A 24761-nucleotide genomic window follows, 5' to 3' on the forward strand; every position below is an offset into this window, starting at 1 on the left:
ATGTTGTTCTAATGGTTAGAAATATACCTATAAATCCTGGTTCTGCTTTGGATAGGTTAACTTGGATATCAGTTCTGGAGCTGTGGTTCCCTTGGGTACAGAAAGAAGTTGGTACATTTCCTTAAGGAGCTTTGGCTAATGCCTGTTCCACAGCTCAGGGAAGCTCAAGGGAAAAGAGCACTGTTATTTTTGTAGACTTTGGTCAGTTGTTCCTTTGTTAGACTAAATCCATCTGAAATCCCTTTTTGAAAGGCAAAGGACAGTCACCAGTCACCAAAGACTGAGATGCTGCTCAGACAGAAGTCCTTCTGAACCCCAAGGGGTATTTGGCTATGTTGTAGCTCAGTATCTGACCAATAATTAGCTCAGGGAAAGGATTTTTAACAGCACCAAAATGTATTTCTAAGTTCTTTTTTTCCCCCTTCTTTAGTGCAGCTCAGAGAATCCAGGCAGTAAGGGACCTGGGGTACATGGGCACTGGAAGTATGACATGCACACATGTGCATAAATATGTGCCAGTTCTCTAAACAATATTTACACCCTCCCACCTTCACCCTCCACCCCCTCAAATTCTAATCTGAAACTATGGGAAGGTGAAGCCTGCTTTAATCTCCTCCACTGTCTGGTTTACAGGAGATGAAGTGAGAGGAACACATAGAATATTCCTTTACGCTCCTGGGGCTAAGAAAACAATTGCTGCTTCTCAAAAGTGCCTAACTGAGTCTTAGCTGAAACTTTCCTACTCCCCTTTCTAGGATACACTAAAGGAAGGATCTTTGTGCTCCTCCTGTTACTAAAATATGAAAAGTAGATTTAGTGTTGTCTTGCAGTACTACCAGAAAACTGTTTATATAATAAAATGCAGCCACTTCTGGTGCAGGAGACAACAGGTCTTTTTACAGTGTTAAAAATATCCAAAGAATATTTCAGCTACAAAAACTGCTGGGGTAATTCAGGATGGCTGAACGTGGTTCACAAGATGGGAGTTTTCTAAACTTCTGGACTGACCCTTCCTTGATAGGATTGCTTCATAACCACAGTCAAGTGTTTTGTTCCAGCTGAAAATTCTCTAATCCTAATTGATTATGCTTTGCATAAACCCTTCCCTTCGAGTAAGGTGCTGCTATTTTTATCCTTCTGAACACAGTCAGAAGATATATATATATGTATATATATACACACACACACAGAGGTATACATCCACTGTGTTCATGAGTAATGTTTTGTCAACAGCATCTTCCACAAAGACAGACACAGAAAGTCTTGTGTGGGTCTCATTGGCATTTGTACAGGTGCAGAAGGAATCACCATAACTGTGTTACAGCATCACACCAGGAACCAAGATGTCTTAATTCTTTGCCTTTCTCAGCCACAAGCTTTGTAGACTACTTTGAGCAAATTCATTCTGCAAATCTTTCCTTCCTCATTTCTGATAGTGAACTGTTTGGCAGCTGCCCCTGCAGAAGGGGATAGGTGACATTTCTCCTGCAGGTCTGCACTGGAGACTAATGGTAGAACGTTCTTCACAGAGTGTATCAAGTGAAAGAAGCCTCCTGCATCTGCATGGGCCACCAGATCTGATGACTTTGTTTTGAATTAGAATAATCAGTGTGAAATGAACCAGCCCTCCTCCCCCATATTTGCTTTTCTCTTTCTTGATTTTTATTAGCCCATTTAGTGCTCCCCTGAGTGTCTTTCTGTAATCTATTTCTTGTAGTATTATGGTGAGTCAAGGCATCCCTCTACAGTTTTAGCATGCCTGGTTTTGGCCCGTACACAATGTGCTTGTGCCCATACTAAAGGAGACTGAAAAGTCTTTGCCAGCCCTCCCAGTATCTGTCTTATGTGCTGTGCTCACTACCATTTATTATCCCTAACCTGAAAAACTAGATAAAGACAAATGGCAAAGCTCCAGGACCTCTTTTCACTTACACAGACTTGAAAAACAGAGAAGACTCAGGAACTCAGCCTATGAACCTGAGTTCTTGCTGTTCTCTTTGTTAAAGGAGTCAGAAATCTGCATCTCATGATAAACAGTTGAGGGTTAATTTCACACAATACTGCACATAACTCCCTCCTTTTCCCCTCCTCCCCTGGCCTTTCACACAAGCTTTGAGTTATTACTCTCCTACACTAATGAGATAAACAACATAACTCACTGCAGGTTCTGCTATTTCCTCTGTAAGCAAATGGTTGGAACCTTCTCTGGTTGCCCTATAAGGTACCAGAGAGAGAGACAGCCCACAGAGGGCTGAAGATGGTGATATGCATTATTTCCATCTTCACTGCAGGGTTGCCTGTGAAGGAGCTACATTCAGAACATTCAGAACTGACCCTTTCCTTGTTGCCTCTCCTTTGTGTACCATCTCCAATTCATGTGAGCCAGCACAGAGACAGATGAGGAACAGGGCGGAGAAATGAAGGTAGCATTGGTGGGTTGAATGAAGTGAAAGTCTGGTATGTGTTTCAAGTGGATGGCAGTATATTAATGAACAGGTGTGCTTCGAGTAGCAACAGAGAGCTTACCTGAAGGGTTGCAGAGGTGGATGTTGGATCATCTCTTTCTTATTGATCTACCTGCCAGTCTCTAAGGAAGACGGTCTCCCAATTCTCCTTTCAAGTTTCTAGTTGGGCTTTCAGCATGTGTAGTTGGCTTTTGCTGTCGTGGCTGAATCCAGAATTGCTTTTTTGTACAGGAGTGCTCAAATTAGCAGACTTTTCCCCCCAGACTAGTAGATCTTTGCTCCTCTCTGTCTGGGACAAAAGCTGTGGTAATTATCCCTTCAAATGGCTCCTCTGTGGAGGCCAGTGCAATGGAGGGCTGATTTTCTGTCCTATGGCTTTGATCTGGTAATTGCCATTTCAGTGCTGTCTTCAAGTCCTTGCACAGAACCTGCTGAGAAAGGGTGGGGCTTCTTGCCTTCACCTCTTTAATTACTCACATCAGAGCCAGGCACAATCCACCTTGTCATTATAGCAATTGTTTGCAGTGGTTAATATTTGCAAAGTGGTGTGAAGAAGGGTGTCTAAACACTGTATAAGTGCTAGTTATTCCCATTTTTATCTCCAAACCAGTCCTGGGCAACCTGTTCTGAAATGTGTTCTCCTTGGGATGTGCACAGCTATCTGGGCATCAGTGAAAGAAGGGCATGAAAAGTCCAAGGCAAATAGCATTCTGTGCCCTGAAACAGCCAGAATCTCTGCAGGTACTCATCACTTGGCCATACTCAGGCAGTGTGCCATAGATGCTCCAAGGCCTTGGAAGTCGGTGGAAGGTGCTGGAGTCTGAACTGACATTCCCAACAGCTGAAATATTTAAAACCAGGAAATTAGGTCTCACCTGCAGAATTCGATGAGCACATTCCTTCAAGGTGAATTGTGTGTGTCTTCCTCCCAATCCCCAAGTAAGAGGATATTTTTTTTTTTAATCCTCATTTGGTCTGGTGAGTTGCTTTTGTTCCCAAGCTGGTATTCTCTCCTGTCTGCTTCAGAAGAGAGGAGAGAACTCTTGGGCCATCCTCCTGCCCTTGAGCTGTTCTGTTTTACTGGCACCCCCTTGATGCTGTCCAGCTGTTCACTGTCAGTACAGTTTCAGATATAGCAACACCACTCCTGTTCTCTCTTATGTGGTCTTGCCTGGTTTTTGAGGACAATGAGTCTGGAACTGAAGTCATGCTTTGTAGCCCCTTCAAGACAGCAGGAGCAGCAGAAGGGCAGAGGAGCCAAACCAGAACTGGTGGACAGAGAGGGCAGGAAAAGCAGAGGAGAGAATTAAATTCCTCCAACTTTTTTTGCTGGGCATTTCTGTGTGTCATGACTATCTGGGGCAGTTGAGGATACTTGGAAGCACTTGTCAGTGTGCTTCTGTGCCCCTAGCAGTGATGCATTCAGAAAGCCCTGCTGTGTCCTGAATGCAGGAGAGAAAAGTACAGCTTGAATATTGGCTGAAGGGTGTCTGTCAGGAGAGCCAGAGCAGCTCAGAAGCCAGTGATGCCAAATGTGGTTTAAGGGAATATGCAGTGATATAAACATTATTGGTATATCTCCTCCCTCATTCAGAATATTGGCATGAGGAAGTAAAAGTCAAAATGAAGAATTAGTATTCAAACAGAAGTCCAGAATGTAAACAAAAATACAGAGTCAGACCTCTTGGGTCTTGGTTTGCTCCCGTTTGGAAGGCACAAATTTCCTGACCTGCTCTGTGTATCAGGGCCTCAAGATTTGCATGTCAGAACTTCATCTCTTCTCTCTCAAGGGGCTTTCTCTGCCTGTGGAGGAGGCATCGCCCTTGTGACCCAGGAGAGTCTGAAATTCTATTTACCCTGAAGAAATCACAAATTATTTATGTGCAGCTCTGGTTTCAGTGAGCTGAGTGAAGTGTCTAAGTGAGACCTAGATTCTCTGTAGGCCTGATCCCAAGAGGTGCTGAAGAGCCTCAGGAGCACTGGATGCCTTGAGTGTGTAGCTCTGCCTCATGATTTGCAGGATTGAACCCTCTAACAAGGAGATGCTAGAAGGGCAAGAACAAAGATGCTAGAGATGGTGCTTGTGGTTTACAAACTGAAATGTGATTAATTTTTTCCCTTTAATCTTCAGGCCTGGCCCCAGGTCAGCTGTACACATACCCAGCACGTTGCTGGCGCAAAAAGAGGCGTTTGCATCCCCCTGAGGATTCCAGGCTGAAGCTGCTGGAAATTAAACCTGGTAAGTATTTGTTTGTCTGCCTGTCCCAAGCTGCAGAGCAGCTGGCATACATGCAAACGTGGCATTTAGACCTTAGACTTTATCTTTGCTGCTTTCCAACTATTTCTCATTGCATCTGTTGCATCTTACTTGATTTGCTGTAACCATAACCACCAAACCCTCTGCATACAACTCATCCCTTACAAAAATGTGAACAACTTGTATTGAATGCTAGGGGAGCTGAATTTACCTTCTGTAGGGTTGAATCCTGGCTTATTAGAAAATTAACAAGGATGTAAAGAATCAATGTATTACTAACTTTTCCTCAGTGACGTACTAATACAAAGTCTCACTGGTATCTGCTGCCTAATCTTTGTGAAAGAGACCACTGTGTGTGTGAAACAGTAAGTATAAGATAAGATTTTTCTTGGTGGTGATGAGGACTATGACCAGATTATGAACAACAAATAATAAAAAATAGACAGCATATGCCACATTTGTGTATTTCTGTCTGACTGTATGTGTACCTTTGTCTATTATTCTTTCATTCTTCTTGTCCTTGCTACTCTTCCACAATTAAACTATGTGAAGTGATGAGTCTGTATGCTGGATGAGTGACTGTAAAGCAGATGTGGAGGAGCTGCAGCTGTGTCAGGTAGAGCATAGTGTTGTGCATTCTTCCTTGCAGTTTGTAATAAAGGCTTGCTGTCTCTGGGGTCAGCTATTATGAGAAAGAGGGAACACATATACTCACAGCTGTATGTGGTTTTTAAGAGGTGAGACACTGTCAGTATAAAAAGTACAGGAGAAACCCCAAATGTAAATTAGAATATTAAAAAAACCTGTTTGACAGAAGAAGGTGCCTGGGAACTGAGCTACACTCAGCAATACTGGTGACTTTGCTTCTATGCAGTAGTTGGTGGAGAGAGAGGAAAGGGCAACAGAGACAAGTTCAAAACCCATTAAAATCAGAGGCAAAATTCCTGTTGATTCCGGTAGAAACAGTTTTTCAAAATTCCCTACCTTCAGTGTAGGAGACATCAATGGACAGTTGGAAAAGAGGAAGAAATTCCTATAACCACTCAGTTGGGATTCAAACCAAGGGCAAAATCTCAGCCAGAAAATAGAACTAGACCTCACAGCAGAGCTGCTTAGAAAGAGCTGATGAAATCAGTCACGTACATTGATGAAAATAAGACTGGACTCTAGGAAGAGGATGATGTTGGCTTGTAAAAGTGCCTACCTTAGACTTTGTGATGATGCCAGTACTGCTGTTCCTTGGTAATTTTGTAAGGTAAAACAGAGTAGAGTTTGAGTCTTTTTTATTTGCATTACTCTTTGCTATACTCACTGAATGCCAAATTAGTGCATCCCACATGCCACAGGGCATGAAAGGCAATTACCACAAAGTTATCAGATAAAGAGACCTCAGCATGTCTGTCTCTGTGTTGTTTTCCTGCTATAAACATCTCCTCTGCATCTCAGGAGTGCTACTTTTGTTGCATTGCCGGTAGCAACCAAATAGGGTGAGTTGTATTGCTCTGCCATTTAAATCTATTTTCCAACCAATTTCTATCTAGTGATTAACTTTTCTTATCAGTTATACCACAGTTTCACTCCATCTGTGCATATCCAGAATAGACTCAGTAGCCAAAAGTGGGATTTTCCCCTTCTCTTATCTGAAAGTGTAAAACCTATGGAACACCTTAGACCTCCATTTAAAGGTAGCTTTTGAGAATTTGGGAGAAAGAGAGTATAATTTATTTGTAACATGGACAGCAGAAATACTGTAGATTTTGGAGAAGACTGTTGTAAAACCTAGTGCTGAACCTAGGAAGCTACCTAATGCTGACTTCTTTGTCCTCAGTTAAACATCAGATGGTTGTGTGGGGAAAAGATGTGGAAATTTAAGATCTATTAAAAAGCACAGAGATGACAGCTGTAGGACATGTAAAATAAATTTGAAAGAAATCTAATCTCTATGTTCCATAATTTCACTCCACCTAGGGCTTGGGCATTCTGTTCATTCCTTAGAGCTGTTCTTAGCAGCTAGAAAGTGCTTATACTTGGTTAATATGCAAATAGTTGATTTTTATAGAGGAGGCTGTGAAATTGTTAATATATTTTGATAGATTTTTATAATTGTTATATGGCATGTGCAAGCAATGCACTTCTACAACATCAAATTATGGCTAAACCTTAGTTATATTATGTTAACTGCATAGAAGTACTTCTTGTAAAACAGCCACTGTAACAAACACAGAAGAGGATCTTTTCTCCAAAAGTTGCCATTCCAGCAGTCAATGGGATTGGCACCAGGGGTGTGAATACTTGCTTGGACTGCACCTGGGCTTTCAGAGTGGCTTATTATAGCAAAAGGTTGTATTCAGAAGTTCCTGTATTCAGAAGACACCTACATAACTCAGGAGAGACAAAGACCTAGGGTTTTTGTTTTAGTAAGTCATAGCTAGTCATGGGCTGGTCAATAAGTAGAATCAAACTATTGTCTTGCCAGCAGTTCCAGGGTGCAATAGATCATTTAGTAATAGTATAGTATACTATTTTAGTTTATAAAACTAAAATAGTTTTATAGTTTTAGGTTTATAGCTATAGCCTACTTTTGCAGTTTATGTAGTGCATGGCGCAACTCAGTGAGTGAGAGTTTCACATTTGGTAATACCAAAATCTAATGAAGAAAATAATCATGCTCCAATGGTCTGCTCTTTGTTGTAAAATGGAAGGTGCACTGTAATGTTTTTCCTGGGGTGAGTTGATGCCAGCTTCTTAATAGAAGATGGTAGGTTTTTTTGTCCTGATATGTTGGTTTTATTTGGTTTAAAATAAAGGTGTTTGGTTTTAAGAATAGTTACAGCCAAAGTTGTGCAGGTGTGAACACTGGAATAGGAATTGCTGATGCAGCCTTTAGATGTCTATTTTCCTCTGCCACTGTATTCAGAGTTACATGGATGCATTGCCCCACTAAAGTGGTTTGTTCAAGTGTCTAGCAATGTTCATGTTTGTGCTATTTCTATGCATCCTCCCTCCCATCCAATAGCCTATCCAGGAGAAATAAAGTATTGCCAACACTTAGTTATGATAGTGCCTTTACTGACAATACAGTCAGTATTCCGACCAGATCTTCAGGATTTTTACTAAGTATTCCTGACATTTACTTTCATATGGCCTGATCTTCATCTTTCATCTGTAAGTCATATTCTTACCATCAAAACCAAGCATTATGGCTCAAGTGTAGCCTAGAGTTCATTGTTGTAACGGGCATGAGCTGTTACTTGAGTCATTATAATGTAGCAGTCAAGACTCCTATGAAAACTGGTACAGATTTGAAACAAATCCTGGGCCATGGGCAATATATTGTCATGTTGCCAATACTGTGATCTCATAGGTTCATAAAATAGCAGATGGAAAGGGATCTCTGGAATCATCTGGTCAAACCTTTCTTGGCAAGAGCATGGTCTAGACAAGATGTCTCAGCACCCTGTCCAGCCAGATTTTAAAACTGTCCAGTGTTGGGGAATCTACCACTTCCCTGGGCAGATTATTCCAATGGCTGATTGTTCTCAATGGGAAAAATTTTCCTCTTTTCTCCAACTGGAATTTCTCCAGGAGTAACCTGTACCCAGTAGCCCTCATATGGTTCATGTGACTCTGTAAAAAGGGTGTCTCCATCTCTGTAGCCACTCTTTAAATACTGGAACACAGTGATAAAGTCTCCTTTAAGCCTTCTCTTCTCAAGTCTGAACAAACCCACTTCTCTCAGACATGGGAGGCTTCCCAGGCCTTGGATCATCTTTGTAGCCCTTCCCTTCACCCCCTCCAGATTGTCCACATCTCTTTTGTATTGCAGGGACCAAAACTGAGCACAGTATTCCAGGTGTAGCCTGACAAGCACTGAACATGATAATCACTTATCTCTGCTGGTGATGTCCTTGCTGATGCAACCCAGCATCCTGCTGGCTTTACTTTTTTATTGCCACAGCAGCACACTGATCAACTCATGGTTCACCAGGACACCAAAGTCCCTGAGCTGCTCCCCAGCCAGGCAGATCACAGCCTGTCCTGCACTCCTGAATTATGTTTTCCCAGATGCATTTCCTAAGTGCAGACTTTTAAGCTTACTAGGTGCTGATACTCATATAAGATTTGTGAAACTAGACTTCTGTTCAACCAAGTATGGGAAGCCTGGTTCTCTGCAGAATCAGCTGTGGTGTTTGCATGGCACTTCAGCACAGAGCAGTGGGAGGCCTGTAAGCAGCTCATGCTTCCACATTCACTCAGCTGCCTGTTATGCCCAGTAAAAGAGGAAGAACAGAGCTGAGCTCCTGTGCTTGAGAAGTCTGGGAATGGGTGAGGGAGAGGGTTGAGCTAGGTAGCCTGACTTCCAGTGGAGTGGGAGAAAAAGGAGAATTTTTAGCTCTACCACCAATGTGAATTGCAGGTGCTGGGAATGTTAGGAGTATGGTTCTGGCCCTTGGCAAAATCAGAGCAGTTGGAAAGAGGAGGGCTAGAAATGAGAGGGAGATCCTGGATTAGACCCAAGGCTCCTTGATATCATAATTGATCCTTGTCCTATATACTTAGTGGTTTCATGGTGCTGGGTAGTATCATGATTCTGTGTTGGGTCAGCTATCAAAATTGTGGTAGTGCTATTGCCTGCAGTAAACCCTGCTGACAGGCAGGTATTACCCAAGCTTTGCACCTATGCAGATGAGAACAGATACAGTGAGTGTGGCCAAAAACTCTAGTGGAGTTTAAATTGGTAGTGTCCTACTTCAGTCTTACAAGACGGCTAAATATAGGTGCACGCATACATACCTACAGAGCTTTTATTTCACATGGTGTGTAAGTCTAAAGAATATGACTGTAATGCTTTTGTGTCAATTTACTGATGTCCTTTGGTTTTGGACTGAAAGCCCACAGTGAGGTTTCAGAGTGGGCAGCCTTCCCACCCAGTCAGAGGGTGTGAAGTAGGGTTTGTTTATGCTACCACTGCACTGAGAGTGAGCTGGGGTCCTGTGCTAGTGTCTGTCCTCTTATATCTAAGCAGTCTGGTGTTCAGCTGAACTACAGAAATGGGGTTTTTTACCTGTTGTTGGATAGTAAAAGCAAACCGAAGTATTTTTCATTTGCTATTATGAACCATGGTAGTTGTCTGAAGCAAGTACTGAAAACAGATTTTTAGTTCCTGCTGAACAATGCCTGATCTGTGTTTGGTCTGACATGGGGTATACCTAGGTGAGCGTGCTTGTGGATGAATGAACTAAATCCTTACAGATAAGCTATTATCTCTTTAAAGCATCTCTATTTACCTTGTGGAGACTGTGAATGATGGTACAAGGTACTGTGTGTTTCCTGGGAAGTGAGGAGTGCTCCCAACTCTTGGGGGAAATGCTCAGCATGTCTGTGGAGGTCTGTGGTCTTTAAGATGGGGCACTTCACCAAGATAAAGTTAAGATGACATTAAAAAGCAAAGAACAGAGTTTGCAGTGGTATCACTTGTATGATAGCATCTAGAGACTCAAGCAGCATGTTATATCATCATCCCAGGGGTTGTTGTGCAGTCCTCTCAGCCATATGCTTACAGTCCAGATACACAAAATATAGTGAAGGAAGTACTTTGGTTCCAAAATGGAGAAATGAGCAACAAAGGGAATAGACTACTTCTATGACCTTTTAACCAGAGGTTTGTGGTGCAGCTGGAAATCAAACCCAAGGACACAGAAAGAACACAATGCTGCTGGGTTCCATATTATTTTTTCTGCTCCTGGTTGCTATGCCCAGTTTCACTCCAAGATATCAGAGCCTAAAAATAATTCAAAACACTTAATGAGAATTTCCTTTTCCATTTTTTTCTTCCATAGGCCAGTTAATATTTACTAGTTTCACTTTTGATTTCAGCAATTTCTACACAATGACACATCGGTTCCTGTTCTGTACTACAAGACAGCAGTGTTGTTTTGCTATGAACACTGTAAAGAGAGGCACATCTCTTAACAAAACCTTTTTCTACTATTTGACAGTTTTCCTATTATCTCTGTAATTAAAGGTCATGTTATGTTATAGAACCTGCCTGTGGCTCCTTTTTCAGGTCCATTAAGACCACCTTAGGATCATAACTGGAAGAATAATTGTGGTGCCAAATAAGTGTGTCTGTAAAATGCAGATTAATTGGATACAGTATTCCTGAAGGAGGCTATCATATAAACCTATCAGCTGTTCAGATCTCTGACAGATTTCTGCACATGTGAATTTACCAAAGATACTTTCTGTGTACAGCTTATTTTAGTTTTTTTTTTTAATTGTTTGTGGCTTTTATCAACATTTGCCATGATGAACCCTGCATTTAGGGTGGAGCTGACTTGACAGGAGCAGGTTTGTTTCTCTGATGATTTGGTCTGGATTTCTCATGTAAGATGGATTTTAATAGCCTGTTAGCAAACTTCTGTGAGTTTTGCTCCTGGCTCTCCAAAATTCTGAAATGAAAATGTCATTTAAAGTCTGCTTTTAATTCAAGTCCTTCTGCACTCCGAAGTACTTTGTATTAGAAAGCAAGCAGAACCCCCAACTCTCCCCGTCTCTTGCGCTACACTGAAGTATCCCTGATTTGAGGGTGCTGAGTCCCCGCGCCCGGCGGTGCCGGCGCGGTTGTGGCGGGGCCGGGAGCGGCTGCAGCGGCGCGGCGCGGCCGGCAGAGGGCGCGGCGGGCAGCGGCAGCTCCGCGCCGGGGCCGCTCCCAGCGGGAGTTCCCCGCGGCAGGAACGGCCCGCGCTCACACAGCGTGTGCCCCGGGAACAGCGCGCGGGCCGCGTCAGCCTGGAGTACATCTCCTTCCCACCCACACTCACCCGTCTTCATTTTTGTCAACTCGTGCCGAGGAAAAGAAAAAAACACTTAACTTTTTGGGACGGGGAGGGTGGATGGTTTTCAGTTCCCATTCGATTTGTTAGAAAACACATCTGCACCCTGACCATGCTGAGTCCTGAGCTTGGTGTGTCACGTGCCTATGTGTGTCATACTTCTGTGTCTTGGTCTGTCGTGCACCTATGTGTGTCACATTTCCATAGCACTTTGGAACAAAATGAAGTTTCACATTGTGAACCCAAATCTGGGAGTGGGGATGCCAGAGATGTCAGGTTTTTGTCTTTGCTGGGTTTTTTTGTACACGTATAAATATTGAATTCTGCTGGGCCTTTTCTTTTGGGTTTCTGGCCTAAAGTTTAGTATGTGTTTATTCATCAGGTAAGCCTGCAGCTTACAGATGGGTCCATCGATGCTCCTAAATCGAAACAGTCGGCTCCAGTTCTCCACTAATCTTGTGTTCACAGCAGGACATGGCACCACAGGCAAGAGCTGCTGCTTTAAGGCATTGCACTTCCAGCTATGTCCAGCTCTGACTTGTGTGACAGAAAAAGTGACTTTCTGTCACCAAGAGAAAACTCATCAGTGTGGGACCTCCTTGTGAATCAGCTTCTTTCTATTATACGTACATTTAACCAGTTTATTCCACCTCATCCACCACCTTTCAATTCTGCCTAGAACAGGGACCTTTCCTGGTCCAGATCTCTGGCCAGATAAAGTTTGCTTTTCTGGCACTGAGAATAACAGAGAACCTGTCTGTTTTTTCATGTATTCACTGATGCAGAATCATGGTATAGAAGTCATGCAGTGAAATATGCATTTGTCCCGTTGCCAGCCTGCAGCAGAGGTGCCCATCTCTGCACTTCAAGTCATACCACACCACCACATCCTTGCATCTCCTATGCCCCACACAGGACCAGAGCCAATGGAATATCTCTTTTTCTCTCAGCTTCTCAGTGTGTGAAATGGAGGTACTAAAACATCAGTCTCCTTTAACTCAGAGGCGTACCTAACAGATATCTAATAAATACTCTTAGAGAGATTGGAAGGGGTATGGGAGGCCTCTAAATAAAAATAAATGAATGAATAAATCATGCTGTTTGCCAAGCCCTCAAAGTGCCAGCGTCAAATGTTTTGGCCATCAGCAGAAATACTTGCAAAACTGGTATGGAAGTGTATCAGCTCTCATGTACAGCCTGGGCTTATGTGTACCAGGATGATGATGAAAAAATAAGGAATTTGTTACACACCCATATATACAAATAAAGAGACTCACCACAGGTGAATTGTTGAGCCACTTTTTGCAAGGCTGGCTGTGCAGTATAATTGCTGGAAAGATATGTCGAGTTTTGCACTGTGTAATTCTTCTTGCTTTGTTTTTCTGGTCACTGGGGAGCCAGCCTTCTGTATGTCGTGGCTGCCAGGGCTGTGGTAACCTTTCCTTCAAATAAAGTACTACTCTTGCTTGGTGTTGTTACATGTGATAAGCTGCAAATTCTTAGACTAATTCAGCTCAGTGTATTTTTCCCCAAATGGAATTTCATGATTTTGCAGTTATGGAAGTAAAACACTAATTTCTAGAAAAGCAGATAATATTCTATAAATAGTCCAGTCAAGAAAACAAAAACATTGTTTCTGCTGTTTAACTCCACAGTCATGCTGGTAGAATTTACAGGATTAACTTTGTGTAAATAGTTTCTCTTTCATTTGTAAGATCTGGAACAGGTCACTACATGTATTTTATATTCAAAGTTTTACCAGGAGAGCTCTGTTGTTTAGCTGAGATGGCTTGTATGAATCACCCAGGATTACTCCTGGTTCTTGTGTGGCTGAGCCAGTTTGCATAATTAGGAGAGAGATGCATGAAAAAGCTACTGGGCTTTGGAACCCCTCTGGGTTTTGATCAAAAGCCCTCTGAAGCCAGACCCCTTGGCTCTAGTCATCAGGCTAAGGCAGCAACTGAACAAGATAAGACAATTTTAGAAGCTATTAAATCTAGTTTTCTGAGTTCTCTGGATCTTATCACTGGGAATGGAACATAGGCTGCATGTGTAGCGTCCCATAGACACAAGGCTGTTGTAATTTCAGAAGCAGTGCAGCCACTTACAGGTATTTTTTTCCCACTGCTGTATCATCTTAGCTGTATTTAGTATATTTGTGAAAATAGAGTTATGATGACTTTGGAGGCAGGCTGTTCTGGAAAAATGTTCTGGTCATTACAGTGGGCCATTAAATGGAAGGAATGAATTGTGCTGTTGGTCTCCTTGGAGCCTCTACAGTGTGACTGCAGGTCATGTCTCGGGGCTTCATCTGCAAGATGTGGTGGGGAGGGCTCAGGCAGCTGACATGGAGTTGGCTTGAAATACCTGGGCTGCTTGAGAGAGAGCTTCCTTGTGGTGCCACCACCCTCTCCGAGCCATCCAGCCCATTGTTTTGCTCTTTCTCTGTTCTTGGCTACTGTGTTTGACCTACATCTTGCTGCTAGGACGTGTCTTTGGGAAAAGGTTATTCCTCGTGTGCCTCTCAAGCTGCCAAGGCCTGACTGAGAATACTGTGTCTCCAGGAGACACATTATTCCTCCTGGAGAGATAGAATACTGTGGATTTATCCCCCTGCTATGAAGTTAACGTCAATGTGTGTAAGTAACCATCAGGATTATTTATTTATGAAATAAACAGATTTATCCTTAAAATGAAAGGAGTGAAGGTAAGCTCAAAGCTTACCAGAAAAAAAGGGCTATGGGGAAAAACCACTGGGGAAACACCAGAGGATGGTGCCTGGGGAAATGCTGGAACCTGTCAGATCCATTTCCCTCAAGGCACAAATCACCAGCTCTCCAGCATGGGGAGGGGCAGACAGGAAGCTGTGTGCCCTGTAGTAGTCTTAGAGCTAGAACTGAACCTGAACATCTTTCCTGGCAAACCTACTGCCCCTTTTCTAAGTATAGCCAGTAAAAATGGCTGAGAAAGGATAAGCCACATCGTCAGAAGGGTTTTTGCAGTGCACAGGTACCGTTCAATGCAAGTACTGGACACAAGATCCTAGGAAATGGGTGTTTTTAATCTAATTCATTGCATCTGTTTTGTGTGTTCATATGAGTAATTCTGGGAATTCTCTGGTAATCACATGAAAAAGGGTTTATAGGATCAAGTCCCCAGGGCTTAGTCTCATAAGATGCCAAGCTGTCTAACCCCAGCAAAGGAAAGCACCTCAGCTTGGGCTTTAAGAACATGAGTGATCTTTTAGTAATTAATGGGACTTGTCACATGCTTAAAGTTAAATCTACATGTAAAGTACTGGGTTGGACCAGACTTGCAGGTTTGGTGCTCAGCATCCTGCACAGAGCCTAGTGAAATCACTGGCCTACTAGGTCAACAGTATGGTAGAACCCATGTGCTGCTTTATAGAAGAAAATGTTAACAAAACCCAGCAAAGATATTATGGAATATAATTACATAAAAAATGGTTTAAACCCCCTATTTATTAAATTTTATTGTTCTTCTGATACACAGCAAATTAAATTGATTTGTAGCATGAAATATTCTAATATTTATAGCAGATGTTATTTTCCTGGTGCATAATATAATGGAATGAGCAACAAATGTTAATATAACGTTCAGTTTTGACTCTTACAAGCCAAGCTTTATAGAACTGCTGAAGTAGAATGGAGAGAGTATGATGACTTCCCCTCCCACATCCCTGTACCTCCTACCAACCTTCCCTGGCAGAAATTTCCATTCTGCATTCCCATTCTCTGTAGTAAACATTTTACAGCCTCATAATCATCTCATACCCAAGAGATATTAAGTATGTTTTTACTAGATTATGATTAATTTCAGTATTCCCTGCATTTTACATTTGACTGACTAATAGTTTTTTACAGGTGTTTTATTCTTCAGGATTCTGACACCATTGGTGTTGGCCATAGCATCCCTTCCCAGTGATGAACTCCATTAGAGAAGGAGGTTTGATGCAATACACTGGAATAGGTAGATATGGCTTTTACGTCCAATGTCTTCTAGACAAGAGATCTCATTTAGGATGCACTTGGAGCATGGTTCCCCTTAAACAAACCAGGTAATTTAGGCCTGGGACCTTAGCTGTTGTAGGTAGGTAGTTCTGATAAAGACAACAGTGAGCAGTGATGTCCATCAGCTAAAGCGATGATTCTTGATGTAGGAGAAAGAATGAAAACTTTACCCCTCTTGATGCAAATGATGTCCTTGTGAATGCACGTGATTGCCCTTGGCAAGTATGGGGTTTATGTCTTAGGAAAATATATGGTCATGATTAATACCCTATGCATGTCCTAAAGAGCTGTAGTGAAAATCCTTTTGTTGCTGGCCTAAAACAAACAGCATAGCATGATGGGAATAAAAGACAAATTTTCAAAGCGGGCTCAGATAGAGTGCTAAAACTACATATGAACACTTGAAGCAAGTGACTCATTTCTTTGTGTTTTTGAGGGATGGTGAATGCTTTTATCTTCTCATGATTTCCTTGGTGCAATGTCTGTAAATGACACAGTTACAGATATGTGCTACTCTGACAAAGTGAGGTTCGTGGTTACAGGAATTTCTGCAGTGATGCTAATTTGTAAGCGATGCTATGGATACATCTGCCATATAATGCTCATTGCCTAAGTGAGGTAGCAGCATGGCAGGAGAACTGGAAACACAGAGGCTGTATCTGTGAGCAGTGCTATAGACCAGGACAGCATCAGCAACAAAGACACTATTAACTAAATAGAAAGGACTCAGGATTAAGTGCTTTGTGCCTCTGAAGCTGCTATACCAGGGCTGGCACTATAAATATACTTACAGGATATTCTTCCAGGGAGCTTTCTGTTAGTATCTGAGTGGGCAAAATAAAAAATTAACCTCTCTCTGCTAAAGATGATGCCCCAAGTACCTCTGAAATCTCAGCAAGTGCTACAGATGGAACAAGAGTACATCCAACTTTTTTGTTTTGCCTTTCAATCCTGAATCTTAATTAGTTCCCTACTGCTTTAGTACATGCACAACATTTTAATAGTCATAAGGACTTACTCCAATCCACACTGCCATTTCCACAATTCCCTCCTTCATACCAGTGCAATCCTGTCCCGTCCCCCCGCCCCCGTTCCCCCCCCCCCCCGTATTTAGGAATAGTGTAAAGAACACTAAATAGCCAAGCGTGTAGCTGTAGATTGATGAGGTTGTCACACCATTCCCTTCACCGTTTTCTTCCAACCTGCACTGTGCTCTAATAGAAGGATGATTGCCGAGGGAGAGAGAGACTTAGCAAATCCCACAGCCAGATGTTCAGGGATGGACAGAGCAACCTTCTCAAGGAACCCAGAGGACTAGAGCTATGTCCTTCTGAGGGAGAAGGACAGTCAGGTGCCCCTGGCTGCCTGTGTTTATCTCTCATTTCAAAAGGAGCACAAATGGCCTCAGCATGGCTGCAAGGATGGATGTTTTTCAGTGCATCGCGGGAAATGACCAGTCATCCGTCTCTTCACTGTGGAGTCTGCCTGCAGCCATCAATCTTGAAGCCCAGCATGGCAGCTCCTTTTGGCTTAGTTTGGCTCAGTGTTAGATGAACAAAGGGAAATGAACGCTGAGCAGAAGGAAAGGAGAGAAGAGCAGCTATTCTCTATTTCACTTTGTTTTCCCCTTGCATGGCTCTCTCTCTCTCTCTCTTCCCCATTATCATCTATTTTCACTGTATTTTGTAAGGTGTGGAAATGTATATTTTCAGGGTCTGGGAGTTTACAGTGTTTCTCTGTTAGCAGAGAGGAGAAAGGAGAAGGATTTTGAAAAGACATAATTCAAGACCCAGAGATTCCATTTTTCAGACTTTTCTGTAGCAGTTTTCAGAACAAGCATACCCTAGTTAGCTGCAGCAGACAGGGAGAAGGAATATAGTACCTTTCCTCCATCTTGCTGTTTTTCTTCCTTTTTTTCTGATTCCTTCCTCACTGCCACATTAGTGTTTTCAGATGTGTACTTTGTCTCTCCATTCTATTCAAAAAGCAATCAACAGAGCCACATGATGGGACTTTCTGGATACAGGTGTGTACTGATGCCCAGAGCCACAATGGCAGCTCCTGCTGCCAGTCAAGCTCACTTGAGTCAAACCTTCTTGATGTAAGAGCACGGGGCTGTGCAGGCTTTGCATGAGCTGCCTGATCTCATCCAGCACCTGTGGTTCCTACTGTGAAACCAGAGGTCATGGCAATAACTTCATTGGTATGCAGCCCATCAGAAGAAAACACATTCAGACATGTCTGTTTGCACATCCAGCACTGAATTAGCTGGTTTCAGCATTGAACTCGGATGGGCCACTTTTTGCCTGAAATACTCAGATTTGATGTTCTTGGAGCCAGGCTGAAAGGAAAAAAAAGATGTGTGAATACACTACCTGCTGGACTCCCATTGCTAGGGTCTGCTTTTTTTCCCACAGTGAACTGTAATGTTGTTTTTTATTCTGTTTTCCCCTAATATTCTTGCCTCTGGATATCATTACAGTTCATGTTTGGCTTATTCTGTAGAAGGCTTATGTAGAGATAGCATTGTTCCCCTTAGCACTGCCTCACTGTGGTGTTTAATTGATGCATTTAAAAAAAATGTGTGATTGCATTTACCTTTTAATTTTCCTGGTTGATCACAATGATCTAAGCCTCAGGCCTGACAGAGCCAGACTTCCCTGCAGAATTGCGGTAGGAGATTTCTTTCTCCCAGTTTTTACTGTAGGCAAAGAATTGAGATCTCCCAGGCATACAGAAGGACCAACTAAGCACTGAGGCAGAGCAAGGGAACTCTGAAAATACTGGACATGGAGATCTCTGAGAAATCTTTACCTGCTTTCAACCCAAATGTGCCATCTGGAGTGAACAGACTTATGCCAAGATGGGGAAAATTTATACCATCATGGGCTTAAAGAGCTGCTTTGCAGTATGTGCTGAGGATTTTTGTTTTTTTTTTCCTTCTTACCATAGACCTAAAGCATAAACCCTCAAGGAAAACATTTGTTTGGTGAAAACCAGTTTCTCCTTTCCCACGCCTTTACAAGTGGGCACAAGACCTTTCTGACTGAGGATATTCAGGGAATTCTTTTGTATATTCTTTACAAAATGGAAGGCGTCCTTTTCCTACCTGTGCATTTAATTGTGCCACTTCTGAATGAATGGTCATATTTTCTGCCACTACCCGTATTGCCTCCCTGCAAATTCTGAAAAAGACAAATCTTGCTCTCGTCGTCATGAGACAGCCTCCCCCAGATGGCACAGCTGTGTCTCGGGATGCCCTCTGGCTGGCCTGTTGGCAGGCATTCCCGTCGCTTTGAAGGTCACCTTGTTTACACCTTGCCTTTTCCCCCCTCCCTATTCAGAGGCTTGCTGAGCCTGCAGGCTGGGCTTCACCATCTGCATTTTCTCTGGTGCCATTAATCTTCCTGTTTACCATTCTGTTATTAATTCTAGAGTTCACCTTTTTGTCTAAACCCTTTATAGGCCTCTTGAAATTGCTTGCCTTTTTGTGGCAAGAGATCTGAGCATCTCAGAGATAATTTGCTTTGTTCTTTCCCATTTTTGAAAGGCTACCTACTAGCATCTCATGCCATTTTTCTATTACAAGCCCTTCTTCTTATAATAACATTTCTCACTTATATAGCTTCATCTGTCAGACATATCTTAACATAGGAGTAAATATTATCTTTGTCCTTTGGAATTTGTGAATTGGCCACTGAAATCTGCTATCTGTGGAAATAGTCCTACTTTTTGAGTGTTTTTCTTGTCTGGAAAGAAAAAGTGTTCAAATCTGTCTTTGTGAGAGCCTGTAAGACCACCTTGCATTTTTGGTGCATTTTATTTGAATGCCTGAATGCCTATGAATATTAAACAAGTCTTACCAAACCCCAGAGGATAGGTGAAGACTATCTCCATTTGACAGATGATGGAAAAGCAGAGAGTGCCTCTGTTAGAATTTGGCTCGGCATCACTTGGTGGGACAGCAGAGATGCCAAAGGCAGCATCTGGGGTGGTTGCTCCCTTTCCCATCCTCAAATTATTGCCACTTTGCTGTGGCCTTGCTGTTCTCCATTGGTGTGTGCAGTTCAGTAGTCAGTGAGCCAGGGAAGGTGCCCCAGGTGTGCCTGGCGTGGCTGAGCCTCAGGCAGGGCTGTGCTGCTCCCCGTGTGCGGAGCGCTGCCCTCCCGCATGTGGCAGCTCTGCAGGAGCCACGCAGCACAATGCTGGCACAGCTGGCATCAGGCTGAGCGCTCTGATAAGCCCTGCCACAGCCCTGCTGATGCCTGGGGGTGAGCAGGGGTCTCTGCCAGCTCCCCAGAACTCTGGGGGTTAGAGAGGCCTTGCCAGCAGTGCTGCCCCTCCATGCGGAGCCAGGCAGAGCTGAGCACAAACCCCCTCAGCACGGAGCACCAGAACGCACAGAGCCATTCCCAAGGATCCCTGCAGGACTCAGATTGGCTCTGGCAGGTTTATCAGCTCTGGCTTAGTGCCGGCTCTGCTAGGCCTGGACTGAATTAATTGGGATGCTTGTGCACTGCAGCTGAGAGATAACTGCATTACAGAGATTTATCTGTTACTAAAGGTATCCCCTCCACTGTCCTCGATAAGGACGAGAAGCTATGCAGAATCTCACAGAATTTGCAGGAAGGTTGGCATGGCTGGCTCCACACATGGTTTATGTATGAGTTTGTGTGCAGTACAAGTGTTTTTATTCAGTTCTGTTACATCCAGTGCAGTTGCTTGAGGTGGAGGCCCACTCCCTGTTACCCTTTGCAGAGTGTGCAATGTGAGCATGACTATCCCACCCGTGGGGAGTGGGGACTGGTGTTTGGTGATAACTGTCTGGTTAATTATTTAATTCTGGTGCTTTGGAGGGGCCAAAATGCCCATCATCTGTCTGTGTGAGCGATTCTATATGACTATTTACAGATAGATAGCCCAAGTTATTATTTTACTCCCAACAGACCAGAAGCCCTGTTAGGGTGACAAAAAGCCCAAAGGAATAGGTTTTTTTACTTAATATTCTTCTCTAAATTGTAGCAGTTATCTTGCCTCTGCCCCTTGATAGTGCCTACAGTGTTGCTGCAGTTGTCGTGCAGTGTAAGCCCATCTAGAACACAAATGCAAGAGTTACCAGAACAAAAATGAGTGCTAGCAAAATGCTATTGAATGGAGATATTTCTGAATGGAGATGATTTCAGCCCTGAGGGTAGTTACTTGATCCAGCATTTAGTCTGATACTGTAATTTGTCAGTCTTTGAGAAGCAGGTACAGCTTATTATATGTGACAATGATTTATATCTGTGCTGAGAAATAAATCTGTAGAAAACTTCCAAGAGACAACTGACAAGAGGGCTGTTTTGTTTTGGGGTTTTTTTTTTTTTTTTTGAGAGAGAGATTTTATAGAGGCATTCTAGTCTGCCAGAGAAATACAGCTGCTTGTAAAGACCACATTTTGATAGTGGGTTAAGCTAAACAATGCTTAACCTTATGTTTAAGGGCCTCTGCAGTTTTCAGCAGCCCTATTTCTCCCTCCTGTTGTCTTGTAGCTTCCTGGGACATATTTTAACTAGGGGCTGATAGAAGCTTTCCACTGAATCCCAGTTTTAAAACTCAAAGTTGTCTTCTAATATTTCTGCAGTTATGCTCAGGCTAAAAAAGTGTACAGTCCCACCCACATAAGATCTTCCTCTGTCTTCCCTTTCTCCCCCTCTCCCCCTCCTCTGCTCTCCGCCAACCTCATCATGACACGAGCAGCCTTCCATGAGGAGGTGCTACGGAGACATTGGGATTTTCCAGTCTTCCTGTACTCCCTAGAGCAAACCTCAGTAGTGCCTAAAATTTCAAACATCTGCTAAGATTAATGTCAGAGCTTTACAGGATAGAGAGTCCTCTAAACTGTTTTTCCCATTCAAAGTGGTTTGTTTCTGTGGAAATAAATACTCTAATATTTTCAAGTGGTCTTCTAGAAATGGTTTATCATTGTCAGTGGTTGGATTCTTGTACTCACCACAGCCCAGTTTACCTTGAGAGTGCAATAATATACATGAAGTTTAGAGTGGGTTTGGTGGGAGAGACAAATAATTACTGGAGTAGCCTTACAATCTCTAGTACAGCATGGCTATTTTGCAGCTTGGATTAAAAATAAAGTGAATTTGATGTTTACTACTCTCTAGGGATGTTTGTTTGGCTTTATGGACTCATTGTGAGAGTCTGTGTTATCAGTGATCTGTCCCAGGGGAGGCCCAGGGCTGGGCTGACAGGAGGTTCTGTGGACCATGTATGTGTAGAACTGGCAGTGACAAGTTTGCTGCAGATGGGTGCTGAATTGCAGGAGTGTTGAGAGAAAAGGGTGGGATATCAGGGGCCATGGAAGATCAGCATTAAATTGTAGTAGCAATAACACAAGCATCTGCCCCTGGGATAGCAGGATGTGGTGTAGTGAAAGAAGGGTTTTGGAGATCTGGATCTGCAGGAGTGAAGGGCTGTGCTGTGCTGTGCTGGCAGGGGCAGAGCCCTGCCTTTAGTATGCCTGGTTCTGGTCACTGCTGTGAATATATCAGTTCCAAGGATGTTAACAAGTCACTGTACTGGCCATGGACACAACAAGCAAGCAAGCAAGCAAGCAAACAAGCTAAGGAGAGTCTGGCCATGCCTGCACAGAAAAGCTACAGAATGCAGCTATTCACGTAAGGCGTTGTCTCCCCATTCTTTCTTAAGGGATTCCATTCCCCTGCCCCCACCCTTTGCACTCTACCGCTATATTTGTGCCTTGGAGATGTGGAGATGAGCGTATGATGGATGGATGGATGCTGCTTGTCTGGGTTTTTCACCACCATTTCCCCTGGGGCACTCTGTCTGCTGGCAGAGAGCACCATCCCAAAAGATGGTATCTTTTGCAAACTCGACAGCTAACAGACAGCTTCTCTCTCTGCATATTTCCCCAAAGAAGAGCAGGCTTAATCTGGTTTTTATATGGCATATTTCATTATAATCTTTTTGACTTCCCATGTTCCCAATACGCCATAATAAATAAAACGCTGGGGGTGGGAACAGCAGAGATGCTGAGGCTTCACACTCTTGTGACACTGATGGATTCTCATTTTAAACTGTCATGGGATTTAATTGCTTGCTGAGCCACTGCACTGCACTTTCAGACACATCCTGCCACATCCTCTTAATGAGCTTAGTGGCTGCATTCACTCAGCAGTAGTTCTGTTTACTGTGAATTAGGTGGCTTTTTTAGACCACCTATATGATTTTCAAGAGGTAGTGGTTATTAAGGTAATATCCTTGGATTTATCCATCCTAAACAACACTTCATGGACTTGTAATGTATAGTTTCCTCTGACACTTTTTATGTTCCAAAAGAATGGCACCAAGAAACAAAAACGCAAGAATCTATGTGCAAAGTCAGTGTTTGTCTAAGAGGGGTTTTGGAAGCCGGATTGCTTTGGTTTGCATAGTAGCTGTCTGGCGTGATAGATCATGCTGGAACTCACCCAATAAGTATCTCTGTTTCCAATTAGAACTGGAAATGGAGCTGCTTACGAGTGCACAGAGATGATGGTTTGGGTGGCAGCTGCTACTGTGGAGATGGAAATGATCCATTGTAAAACAAATACATTGCACTGTATAGAAAAAGGGATGATTGTTTTTAATTTATGTTTCAAAGAGACACTGAAAAGTTGCTTAGCTCTCAATGCGTTGTAAACCAAATGTAGCTTATTTAAGGACAGGAATTTGCAGCTATTTTGCTATTTTGGCAAATTGAAACTTGAAAAATCCCACCATTTTGTGGGATTTGTGAAAATGTGCTTCTTTTGGAGGCAGCAGTTCAATAGAAAACAGATACAGGAATGATACTGGCATGGGTGCTTGTTCAGATTCTACCACTGCAATCTCAGGACCTTAATAAATAGAGAGGTTGCTGCACTGAGCTGGTAAGCAGAAATAACCATGTTAATTTAATCACTATGAAAGGGACTCTGCCAAGTTAAGAAACATAAATTATAATTATATGCACACACACACATTTGAATTATAATATATGCACAATATTTAGCTGTGGCACCAAGAATATGATGGTTTACTAAAACAGGAAGAATTCTTAAATAACATTTTATTTTTCATTGATGATTTTTGTTGATTTGACATTTCCATTTTGTATAGTTCTTACTACTTCTTGTTTCTGCTATATTAACCATGTGCTATTGTATTTACGGTACTAATCAGAAGGAAATTTATCTCCAAACCTTCTTAAAATTTTCATATTAAAGAGTAAGCTTTTAATTATAGTGACTTTACTGGTAGTTATTACTTGTAATAAAGATTATGTCCTCTGAAATTGTAATGTTTGAAGAAGAGCTTGTGATACAAACTAGAAGTTACAATGATTGTAGAACAATTAGTGGGTAGCAAATGCTATTACCTATATTTAAAAAGGATTTGGATGTGATTCAATGATTTAAAGACACATAAATTCTACATGAACATCTGAGAAATTGATTGAAAGAGTAATTACATATAAGCAGTAAAGCACCTGGGAAATGATGATATAGGTGGTTCTAACCAAGTACATTTTTCCTTCCAAAGAAAAGCATGTCTCACTACTTTCTCAAAATTCTTTACATGATTAGTAAAAAACGAATAGGTGGGGGGTTGACAATTCTCTTAAACATTCTGAAGACCTTTGTTATGTCTCCAAAGAGAAATTGAGAATTGTCTTGGATCAAAACTTTTGAAATAAAAAATAATGGAAGAAAGAACTTTCATTGTAGATAAGGGCTTACAGCTGGTGCATCAAGTTTTACTGCTTGGTCCTGTGTTGTGTAATACAGTAATGAACAAGCTGCAGAGTGGGAATACCTTGTCAACTACAAAGATTTGCACATACTATGAAGTTATTGAGAGCAATCATGGCCGGGAAGGTCTGTGCAGAGCACTCTGGGGAGATGTGAATATCCTTGGGGAGTGGGCAGAGGGATGGGCATTATAATAGGTACCTGAGTGTTTGAATGTATTCCTTATGGGAAGTTCTTGTCCCCATTACAAGATTCCTAATTCTTCTGCTTAATAAATAACTTGGCCATTGAAAGACACAGTCTGAGGAGTAATCTAAAGAATACCATAATTCATTTGTTTAAATGGGGGATGTGGTTTCATCTGAAAATGCCAGATGCAGTATCTT

The 24761-nt window shown here is 42.4% G+C and overlaps 1 protein-coding gene across 4 annotated transcripts in view; it reads left to right on the forward strand.

Moving 5' to 3' along the window:
• Positions 1–24761, forward strand: part of DPF3 (double PHD fingers 3) — a 160138-nt gene that overhangs the window by 67453 nt on the left and 67924 nt on the right. For all 4 annotated transcript variants that reach the window (XM_030948989.1, XM_030948990.1, XM_030948991.1 and 1 more), the window contains exon 3: positions 4597–4704. In XM_030948989.1, coding sequence (XP_030804849.1) covers positions 4597–4704 — 108 coding nt within the window. The remainder of the gene's footprint in view (positions 1–4596; positions 4705–24761) is intronic.

Source organism: Camarhynchus parvulus, chromosome 5, assembly GCF_901933205.1.
Source record: "Camarhynchus parvulus chromosome 5, STF_HiC, whole genome shotgun sequence".
Classification (NCBI taxonomy): Eukaryota; Metazoa; Chordata; class Aves; order Passeriformes; family Thraupidae; genus Camarhynchus; species Camarhynchus parvulus.